Source organism: Parasteatoda tepidariorum, chromosome 5 (assembly GCF_982258835.1).
Source record: "Parasteatoda tepidariorum strain Cologne lab strain chromosome 5, Ptep-v5.0, whole genome shotgun sequence".
Classification (NCBI taxonomy): Eukaryota; Metazoa; Arthropoda; class Arachnida; order Araneae; family Theridiidae; genus Parasteatoda; species Parasteatoda tepidariorum.
Window position 1 is genome coordinate 88,216,267 of NC_141759.1, and position 11,855 is coordinate 88,228,121.

Below are 11,855 nucleotides of genomic sequence, written 5' to 3' on the forward strand. Positions count from 1 at the left end.
AATTTTTTTTCTTAAGTTATTTTCTCCCAAACTCTCAAATTTTGTTCGCAATTCTGTACTGCCGCCTATGTAACACTTTTTCAACTCATATTAAACACCTATTATAAAATTGGGGTTATAAATATAGGTAAAAAACCAAACCAAATCGACATTTTACAGCAAAAATCAAAAATCGTCACTCTAATAAAGCAAACAAATGACTTATTTTCTTTTCCTGTCTCTTTCGTTTGCATTTCAAATTTCTTGGTTTGTTTCCTTTTCCTGGGAATAGCGGTCAATGCCAAATTCTACATATCCTCATTAACAACCACGGGGAATATTATTTTATTTAGTGATAACTTCTAATTAAGTGATAACTTGCGAAAGGAGTTCCTTAAAAACATAATGTAGATCATTTAGCTGGTAAAATTGCATACTTTTAAGGAAGTAAAATACTTTGTATTGCAGAAATCATTTAAACAATTATGGAAATGATTTAGTTAGCAATCTTATGTGGATCTCTTAGCTTGTAAAACCATATACAGGTTGGTTCAAAAATATATGTCAAATACGTAAAGGCAGGTAAAGGGAACCTGAATCAGCATATTGTGTGTTTGGAAATGCATCATTGAGCCGGTAGAGAGCACTGTTGCTTGCTAATGTACAACAATCCATTTGCTCAGTGAATCTTGTACCGGTTTTGATGATTGCTTTTTCGAGCAGCTGTCGTAAGCTGCAATTGATTGTAATTTGACTGTAAAATGTTTTATTGTTAACTATGGAAAACTGCTCGTAAATCATTGTTTTCTTTTATCTAACTTGTATTTTTACCTACTTATGGTTAATGCTGTTTTACGTGTTACGCTGTATTTTCGATTCTACATTATCTTCTAAGAAAAAAACAACCTGCATAGAATCAGAGTATAATCAATTACAGTTTAAAATAGCTGCTCGAAAGAGCGATAATCAACAGAGATATACAAAATTACAGTATTTTCATTGTATTTAAGGATTGTCGCACATTAATAAGCAACAGCGTCCTCTACCGGCTCAACAAGGAATTTTCAGACACACAACCCTATATGAGATATTTATAACCGTTGTTGAACAACCGATTCAATTTTCGGGTTTACGACTACAAATGTTCGACTTCGTAGCCTTATCATTTCGTACCCAATCCAGAAGACAAGAGAGCTCATGAATTAAGTCTTGGTAGAAATTTGTCTTCGTGTAGGACTTTTTGATGGAACTAACCCACATTTGCATTATATGGAGAGGAAGACCACGAGAACCTCCCACAGTTAGTCTGACGGCAAAGGGACTCCAATCCATGATCCGGTTACCACTGAGGATATTTCACTTCAGCACTGTGGTCGGTGCAAGCCGGATGTGGATTGGTATAGACCAGCCATCGGTGGGATTCGCATCCAGTTTACCTCATTGGAAAGCGAAAGCTCTATCCCCTGAGACATCGCGGCTCCCTGTTTGAAATATGCTTAATTCAGTTCCCTCTACTTGCCTTTACATTTTTGAAATGCCTGCATTGTCAACAATGTAAGGTACGTGTGATTGTAGGAAGCATTTTGTCCTATTCTCTGCTAATAATGCCAACAACTGGAACTAAACTAATATTTTCTTTGTATATTATTATTCCAATTGGTTACTTATACCAGTGTTTTCACTACATCGCGAGAACGCGAGAATCTCGCATATTTTTTTCTTTTCTCGCATTATAAAATGATTACCGCGAGAAATTCGCGCATTCTATAAATCAGTTTCAAAATTCGCAAATTTCTCGCATTTTGGAAAAAGCTTCGAATTACGTAATTTAGAATAAAATCCGTTTCCCTTTTCTTCCTGGATCTTCATTATTTTCAACACTTGCCCCGTTATCCAGCTTCCCTATTTACCAGTAGGCATTGTTCAGAACCTTTTCGAACAACAGAACACAACCCCTCCGAACCACGGAACCCCTTTCAGAACACATTTCTCTGCAACCACGTGTTTACTGTAGGTATGGTTTTTCATGTAAGACGTTCAAATTTTTTTATGCACTAATGTAAGATGGACAAATACCTAGTAAAGGCAAAATCTTCTATGATGATGCAGCAAAAATATTCAATGCTTTAAAAAATAGAAGACGTTAAAAATGTATTACAGTAGGGAACCGATTATCCGGAACGATCGGGACCATTGCTATTCCGGATAACTGATTTCTCCGGTTTTCTGAATCGCTACAAAAAGCCGTTTTTTTGTTGTTAAACCCAACTAAAAAAAATTTTTTTTGGAAATAATCTTAAAAAGAAGAAAAAATAATTAAGTAATACACTTATGATTATTTCCAAAATGATTCTAAGGTAAACATCTTTCGAAAAAGAAAGAAAAATACTAAATCTTATGAGGAAAAAAAAATTTTTATTTTAAAAAATGGTTGGAAAATTTATCGAATTTCGTTCCGGTTTTTTGGTTTTCCGGTTTTTTGATTTCCGGATAACGGGTTCTGTACTGTATAACAAAAGAATTTTTTTTTCCAAGTCTATTTGTATTTTTTCAGTTTTTAGAAATCTCACTTAACTTTCTGAAATCTCACCCTGTTTTTGAGAAAGGGTGAGAAATTCTCACCCATTTTTTTTCTATGATGAAAACACTGACTTATACTAATAAGTGATAACTAATGAAATGGTATATTTAAAATGATTTATTTTGTTGATCTTTTAGCTTTTAAAACCATATACTATACGCGAAGTAAGGTACTTGCGATTGTGGAAATCATTTTAACACGTAGTCTGCTAAGAATGTCAATGCCTGATGTGAATCTTTCAGCTTGTCAGCAACCACATACTTTTAGCACAGTAAGATACTTTACACAGTAAGAAACCATTTATACAATTTCTGAAAGGATTTAATTTGTTGTGTCATGCACATTTTGTATCTTGTAATGCCATATACTGTAAACAAAGTAAGGCATTTGCGATTGTAGGAAATATTTTGACACATTATCCCCTAATAATGTCAACAACTGGAATTAAATCTTTATATCACCTATATTTCATTATACAAATTGTTCACATTTATTGAATTTTTACAAACTGTTTTTACTGTAGAAAATGTGGTTTAGTTTTTACTGTTTAGAGACGACTGCTGAGATTAAATATCTCACTGATATCCAACGCTCAATATTTGGATAACATTTGGTAAAATTGTTTCACTCCATTTCCCTCTCACTGCAGAAATAATATTTTATGATATTTTTTGCTGTTTCCATGGCTCCCGCAAAGCCATTTTCTGTCAACAAATATAATTTGGAATTACCCTCAAAGAATCATAAGAAATTCATTTTAAGAAACGTTTCGGACCGTTAAATGACGCATAAATATTTTATTATTTGAGTTTTGTGAATTTAGATTCATGGCGAAAGAGTAAAAAGACGTCCTGCAAATATATCCTACAATGCATAAAAAAGTGCAAAATTAAAAAGTTAAATTCAATTTAATTAACAAAATTTCAATGGTATTTATGAGTTTACTTTCTTCAAAGATTCATATTTCTAAGAAAAAATTACATTTTCTGCCACTCTTTAAAGCTTCAATCTCTTGAGAAGTTTAAAAACAAAATATTTTATTCGAAATGTTTAAATGTTATTTAAGCATGTTTTTTTATTTACTTCTTTTTAAATTTAGAAACTTCAAAATGAATATTTTTGAAAATGTATTTTTGCAATTTAAAAGGAGGTTTGAAACTAAAGAAAATCAATATCTTGCTTGATCTCTACTTAAACTCTATTACCCACCAACTTTGTTAATAAAACTATATAAATCAGAACCTCTTATGTGCCTACCTGAAATTTACGTATCATTCGCAATAAATTGCAAAATTATGATTAAAAAGGAAAAGAATTAGTTATTTCATTTAATAATTTTTATACTAGAGTAATCTCAACACAAAACATAACACGAAATAATTCCACACGCATTCACACTTGATTTTTATCAGTAGTCTATACTCAGAGCATAACTCAAATTAACCCCGCTTTTATTTATACTTGATTTGTATCAGTAGTCTATACTCAGAGCATAACTCAACTTAACCCCGCGTTTGTTTATACTTGATTTGTATCAGTAGTCTATACTCAGAGCATAACTCAAATTAACCCCGCTTTTATTTATACTTGATTTGTATCAGAGTAGTCTTTTCTTAGAGCATTACCCGAATAACCCTAGGTTTATTCAAGCTTAATATATAGGGGAAGGTAGGGCAAGATGGGACCATCGGGCAAGACGGGACATCGCTTTTTTTTTTCCATTTGCATCAGGATAGCGACATCTTAAGTGCGTTTTCGGAAAGAAAATATTTTTGTTCTCAATATGCACAAGTTTTTTCGTCAGTTCACAAGGTGTTGTCGAAGTGCAAGCTATGTTTCGTTTTTCTTATATCGTGGTAAAATATTTTTCCTGATTTGTATGCTGATATTATTTGTTTAATACATTGCAACAAATTTTTCAAATTTGTGACCATGTAGTGTTATTACTGTACAAACATAATGAGTAGTTTAAATTAAAATTTATTCATTTAAACAAATTTGCGTACAACTTTTTTAAAAAATTTACTATCCGTGCAAGATGGGGCGACCAAAGTAGACTAAAAGTATAATATAAAAATCAAACACTACGGATTTGGCAAAAAGCATAAAAAATAAGGTAATAATATCAAAAAGAAATATGAACGAGCAGATATTACTTAACAAATTATTTAGAAAAAAATAATTTATAATTAATTAATTGACAGACAATAATCAGACTGCTTAGAATGGGTGCATAAAGCGTGCAGTGCTTATTCCGGCTTCATATGTAGTAACTGTGATGTTTAGGAATGTTTTTTTTTGTCGATTATTTCTTTATTCTGACATTAATTTCTGTGATTTTTGAAACATAATTATGTGTTCCATCTTGCCCGGCTAGACTAGGCAAGATGGGACAATGTTCCATTTTTGTTTATGCTAAGTTATTATTATTGAACTTTATTATTTATTTATTTTCTGTATGAGATATGTAAGAGCAGTGTTCCCGCCATATGTTGACAATATAAAAGATATAAAATTGCTCTAGTTTACTATTTTTTAAACCAAGTTTCCTTAAGCTGTTCATCTTGCCCGGGCTTTCCCTATGGGTATCCGTGTTCTTCTTCTTGAAGTGCAAGTACCCAATTCTTTTCTCATGCTGGTAACTACGAGCTGGCTGGGCATGTCTTCGTATCTGATTGGCGCATAAGTAGATGCGATCAGAATGTTCTCTTTCAAATCAGATTGTTGCAATTTAGAAAAGGGTGATGGGCAATGAAAGAATTAAAAGCAAATTACTCATCGAAAAAAAGTGAACTATATCTTTTATTAATCATCCTTATTAATTTTTTTTATTTTTATTTTTCATGAAGCTTGTATTTTTTTGTTTTGTCAAAATTGTTTTTTCCCTTAATGAAAGAAATAATTTAGTTCCTTTTTTTTTGTTCAAGAATTATAACTATTAAACTATTTAATTAAAATCATAATTATTTAAATTTAAAAAGAACACCTTTCACAATAATTTTTTTAATTAAATGTAATATATTTATAATTTTACATTAAACATTAAATTCGCGATAGTTGTTTTTAGTTGAAATGCAATTTCAGCAACGTTAACTGTAAAGTACATTTCCACGAGTGCTCAACTTAAAGATTATATCCTACATTTTACAGTGATGTTCTCTCTTCTCTGGAGAGTTGCCGGGGAAACTATTTCCTCTTAAACTTCCTAAATAATCTTGTTGTTGTTGTTGTTGCTTATCCTCTAATTGTCTGACGAGGTCAGACAAGATCCAGTAAGTTGTTGACCCTCAAAAAGTCGATTACAAGAAGTGGAGAAGCATATAAGTCCTCCTTGGAAAGGCCCAAGCAGTCGAGGATATGTTCTGCTGAGGCCTGCTGGGCTTCACATTTAGAGCAGACTGCATAAGTCTTTCTTCCTTTAAAGTATGAGAGACTGTTCGTGTGTCCGCTTGCCAGTCTGGAAATAGCTGTTTGAGATGCTCTATCACCTACATGAACAAGTGAAGAGCCCAGTTCCTTGGCCGCATACCAATGATGAGAGGGAGGGATCCTCCACTTTTTTGATAAATGGCTTTTGATTTTGGATTGGTACTCAGAAAAGGTAAGGGCTGAGGACGAAGATGTTAAATGACTACAGCCCTCCTTGGCCAAGCGATCCGCTTGCTCATTTCCAAAGATGTCAACGTGGGATGGTATCCACTGAAGATGAACGTCGTGGTGCTTTGAAATAAGTTGAAGTTTAAGAAGGATGGAGATGCTTGTTTTGTCTCCAACTTTAGTCCAGTTGTGTAGGTGTTGAAGGGAGCTGCGACTGTCCGACAGGATCCAAAGATCTCCAAAGTCACTCTCGTTGATTATAGCATCGATGCCCTGTTCAATTGCGATTAATTCACTTCGAAAGACTGAAGTGAAATCAGGATTACGGAGACAGATGGAGTAATTTAGCTCAGATTTTTCAATGAAGACGCCGCTACCCGCTAGGTTTCCGAGTCCACTACCATCTGTGTAAATTTTTACGGCGTCACTGGGAATCTCGCCTAAAATTTCCAAAGCTAGCTGCCTAAGTTCAGCTGGAATAAGATCTTTCTTTGTGACCGGAACAGAAAAGTCGAAGTGGAAATGGACTCGGGGGATTCCCTCTGAAGGATTCAGACAAGATTTTAAGGAGTGGGGCTCAACGTCTTCAGAAGGCAAATGCAGAAGTTCAGCATGACTGAATGGACTGTTTTTCTTCAGTCGCTGTTTGTTGCGCCAGTTGTTAAGGTAGAGAGAGGTTCTATTGTGCTGACCATAGCTAGAAAGTTTGTTGAAGTAATTGGTGAGATTAGCCTTTCTTCTAGTTTGGAGGGGTTGAAGATCAGCCTCAAAAAGGACTATTTCCTTAGGGCAACTACGTCTGAGTCCAGTAATTATTCTTGCAGCACTTAGTTGGACCCTTTCCAATTTATCCAGGTTAGTGGCAGAAGCACAGGAGTACACAGGAAAGCCATATTCCAGGATGGGTCTAATGAGAGACAAATAGGTATCTCTTAACGTGACAGCATCGGCTCCCCAATCTTTGCCCGCAATATATTTAAGTAAGTTTAATCGTTTTCTGCATTTTGAGACTATATGTTCGATATGTTTGTTGCTTGTCCATTCTGGGTCTGAGACGTATCCGAGGTAAGTTGGATGCTTTTCGTAAGCAAGATTCTTGTTATCCATCTTTATATTTGGCTGATAGTTGTACAATCTTTTGTTGGTGGTGAAGAAAGTAACGATGGATTTGGCAGGATTAAAACAAAGTTTGAACTCCAAAGCGTAGTTTGAAAAAGCAGATAATGCATTGTTAAGATTCCTTTCCATTTCGACTAAATCATTTCCAGAGCTCCAGAGAACGATGTCGTCAGCAAACAAGCCAACTTTTACCGTTTTAGGAGGTGTTTTCTCAATGCCTGCCAAGTAAAAAGAGAAGAGCGTAGGGCTCAGGACCGAACCCTGAGGGACGCCCTGTCCGAGCTCAACTGGGTCTGAGAAGGTGTTGTTAAAATTCACCCCGATAGATCTGTGGTGCAGGAAATCCGAGATCCACGCCAAGGTGTTACCACGAATGTTAAATGTGTCGTGTAGTTTAATTAATAGTTTGTGCTTCCATACCCTGTCAAACGCTTTCGAAAGATCCAGGAGAGCGGCAATAGTGTGGTGGGTGGGCCTGAGATTTTGAGCATCTCTTATGTTCTGGCAGAAAAAAAGGATTTGATCAATCGTGCTATTTCCTCTCCTGTAGCCATACTGTTCACCGGGCAATAAGTTCCTGTTGTCCAAAAAGTACTGAATTCTGATTAATATCATCTTCTCCATTATCTTGCAAGCTGTACTTGTAAGTGCAATGGGTCTGAAATCCTTTGGGGCCCAAATCATTTTGCCAGTTTTCTTGATAGGGATTATAGTGGCTTTTTTCCAGTCAGCCGGTAGACAACCTGTTTTCCAGGAGAGGTTGATGATATCCAGAAGTCTCAGTTTTCCACTGTGGCCCAGATTTTCAAGCATCCGTCCAAAAACTCCATCCGGGCCAGGAGATTTAGTCATGTCTAAAAAGGACATAGCAAGAAGCAGTTCCCGCTGGGAGAAGTCCCTAGATAAATCTTGATCGCCTATATCAGTGGTTCGACAGCCGTGAATAATGTTTTTTGCTTTTTTCCAAATAGATTTATTTTCTCTAGTGAAGACCAATTTGCTAGTTGCCTGGTAGTAGGCTGCAAGGCCATTTGCTGCCGCTTTGTCGTCAGGAAAAACCTGCCCATCTGAGTCAATTACTGAGTTACTCTTTTCGCACTGTTCTTGTTCTTTGTTGATGTTTTTAACAATTCGCCAAAGTTTCGAATTATTAGTCCTAGAATCCAGATTTTTACACAGTTCTCTCCATCTCGATCTCTTAAGTTGTGCATAAGTTGTCTTGATTTCCGCATTAATCTTATTAATTTCTGTTCTAAGACCAATATTACTGTTATTTAATCCAGCGCTGTCATACAAAGACTCAAACAATTGTTTTCTTCTATCTAAAAGTGGTTTTAAATTAGGAGAATGGTGAGTGAAGAAGGGTACGTATCTCTTAACGTTACCTCTTGGGATGTAGTTCTTCGCATTGTCTAAAATGATGTTCTTGAAATTTGTCCAGTTCTTTTTTAGGTCATTAGTAAAGGGTGTTGATGACATTTCTAGGTCTACTGAATCCCTGTAACAGTCCCATTTAGCCTTTTTAAAATTCCAAAAATTTTCTCGTTTGGTCTGCACCCTCTGCCTTTTCTTAAATTCGATAAGGACCGGGAAATGATCACTGCCAATGGTGTCCAAAACTCTCCAAGAACATTGAGGAAATAATTCCGAGCTCTAAATAATCTAAACTCCTTTAATATACGAGCTCTTAAAAGAGGATAGAAATTAGGGCGAAGAATTTAAAAGTTGCTGACAATCCTTGCAAACAAATGTTATTTTGTTAAAATGGATAGTTTGCGTCTTATCTTTGAAATTTATCATGCATATAGAAAAATACTCCAGAACCATGAAATTAGATGATGAAATTTTTTTCCTCTTTCAAACTATTCCTGTTTTTATGTGTAAGATAATTTACATTTTTTCATCTCTATTAATGTATTTAAAAAAAATTAAAATGGAATGAAGATTATTTTTAAAAAAAAAGTCATTTCTCTTAAAAAATTATTACATAATATAGTACTGTTAGGGTTTTTAACAAAAAGGGTATGAAACTACAAATAGTTAACCTTTTCGGGACGGGTGAGTAATAAATATATTCGTATGGAATCAGAAACTGGATGGAAAAAAATAAAAAGTGGTAGCTTAAGTTTGGGCATGGCTAATTTGACAACCATATTTTTTGCTTTTGCTTTAAATCTAATACATCCAATATATTTTTGTTAAAAGTGTAATGATATAATTTTTAATTTGAATTAAGTCTTGGTGAATTAAATAAAGAAAACCCCTCCCACAAATAAACTGCTATAAAAATAGTTTGACTACCAGTTTTATCTTTTTTTATCGTGATTGTCGCCACCCTGAGAATGCATATATGACCTACCCGTCTCGAAGAGGTTAAACGATTAAAACAGTTGTAATTGAGCCGCGATGGCTCAGGGGATAGAGCGTTAGCCTTCCAATCAGGTAAACCGGGTTCGAATCCCTGTCGATACGAATTCCTCTTCCGGCTTGCACCGACCACAGTGCTGATGTGAAATATCCTCAGTGGGTTAGAGTCCCCTTGCCGTCAGGTTAATAGTGCGAGGTTCCCGTGGTCTTCCTCTCCATGTAACGCAAATACGCATACCTGCCAACTCTTCCGGATTTTCCGTAAGATTTTTTTTTTCATATTTAAAATGGTAGCAATACTCATGTTATTCCAACTAACTTTTGGAATTATAATGATAATTACAAATGAGTTTGACCACCACTACATATAAATAATTACAATAAATATATCAAAGTACAATAATCCTTGCTCAAGCAAATTTCAACGGGATCAAAATACAAATATATTTTTGAGTCAAATTGTTTTTCGTTTATTGTTTTACAACCACTCTGAAAATCCATTCTCGGAAAGAGTGATAGTTGGCAGGTATGAAATATGGGTTAGCTCCATCAAAAAGTCCTCCACGAAGGAAAATTTCTACCAATACTCGATCCAGGAGTTCCCTTGTCTTCTGGATTCAAAATTACAAGGCTACGGAGTTGAACATCAGAAGTCGTAAACCCATAAAGTTGGGTTGGCTGTTCAACGACGGTTATAAAATAAAATAAAACAGTTGTAATTACTTAAAATTTGCATACAATTATATTACAATTATATACAATATTTAAAATTTTCATAGTAATAGCTGGAGGACACGAAATTAAAAGCATTAAATAAATTGAACATTTAATATAAAAAGTGATAATTTATTTTTATTACTGGTAGTGATGATTAAGCAGTTCATCTAGTGCAAAGTGGTAATATGTATTTAGTCAGGTCTGACGAATTGATGTTTTTCAGTTAAAGACTAAAAAAAAAAAAAAAAAAAAAAATCAAATATTTTCCAAATTTTCTGAATGTATAGAATTTATAGTATATTTATGTGGTACATTTTTACCAATGAAAAAAAATAAACATTTTTATAAATTATAAATTTTTTAAAATTTTTTTCTTAATCTCTTCGATTTAAAAGCTTTATAATTCTATCCACTTCCCTAGTAAGTAATTCTATTTTATGGTTTTATAATTGCTTTTATTTATGTAAAGAGCATTAAAAACTGTTTGAAGAAATTTATTAACACTCTAGGCTTATTTACTTTATGTTAACACACACAAAAAAAAGAAAAAAAAACCAAGAAATATTGTACGATGCGAAATGTTAAAACTTATTACGTAAAATATGATTTCAAATTTATAACATAAACCAGTTTGCTTATAATAAAGCATAAGTAGCATCTAACGTTTTATCAGTACCACTTACGATATTTTTTTTAAACTCCAGCATAAAATTCGCTCTCCTTATGTAGTTTTACAAGATACTGAATTCTTCGTTCAATACATGAAAAATAGATTCTATATATAACTGCCATGGTTGAATTATTGATCCTGCTATTTTCCTTTTTAGTATAGGTAAGATTCATTTCTTAAAAGACGAAAAATATCGATATCCTTTAAAAACAATTATCGAACATATTTCTCTTTTTTTCAGCGTATATTGCCTTTATGAACTTTCCATCATTTATATTTCTTTCTCCCGGGGCTTAAAAATGTAGTGAAAGATTGAAAAACGTATACGTAACACATTATTGGATATTTTATCTACATGCAGGCATACTTTAGAAATAGAAAAAAAACATTTAATATTAATGTGATTTAACATTAATAACATTAAAGAAAGATTTAACATTAATAACATTAAAGAATAACATAACATTAAAGAGTTTATGTTGAAAATGTAATTTTAAGAGAAACGTTTCTTTTGCTTTTGTATATTTTAACTCATTTCAAAATATAGTTAATATACTGTAATATTAGGGCTATAACGACTCTTTGGTGATGAGGATGTAAATTAAAGCAAAATTTCAGATAGAATATTCATGTTATTAACTTAATTATAAGATATATGCCACTGGTTCGATTTTCATGCATTCTGAGCTGTTATGGGAGGTAATGACAAAAATAAATAAAATAAAAGTAGGTTATTACAGTAAAAGTATATTAATACAGTAAAAGTAGTGGTTCACCGTTTTATTGATTTAAAGGGCAAGTACCCTACTGCTTTCTTCTTTGTTT

The 11,855-nt window shown here is 33.6% G+C and overlaps 1 protein-coding gene across 1 annotated transcript; it reads right to left on the reverse strand.

The window, feature by feature from the left end:
* Positions 1–3,385: 3,385 nt before the first annotated feature.
* Positions 3,386–8,755, reverse strand: LOC147809635 (uncharacterized). The gene is made up of 2 exons (XM_087162896.1): positions 5,864–8,755; positions 3,386–3,424 (listed from the first exon to the last, which is right to left on the reverse strand). Exons 1-2 carry the CDS (start codon positions 8,753–8,755, stop codon positions 3,386–3,388), a joined length of 2,931 nt encoding a protein of 976 aa, XP_087019022.1.
* Positions 8,756–11,855: the final 3,100 nt, after the last annotated feature.

What these genes read in the sequence shown, in the direction of transcription:
- LOC147809635 (XM_087162896.1), bottom strand. Translation starts at nt 8,755, where the DNA reads ATGTCATCAACACCCTTTACTAATGACCTAAAAAAGAACTGGACAAAT. An exon ending in TATATGCTTCTCCACTTCTT is followed by an intron (nt 3,425 to 5,863) that starts GTAATCGACTTT and finishes TATGCATTGTAG; the next exon opens with GATATATTTGCAGGACGTCT.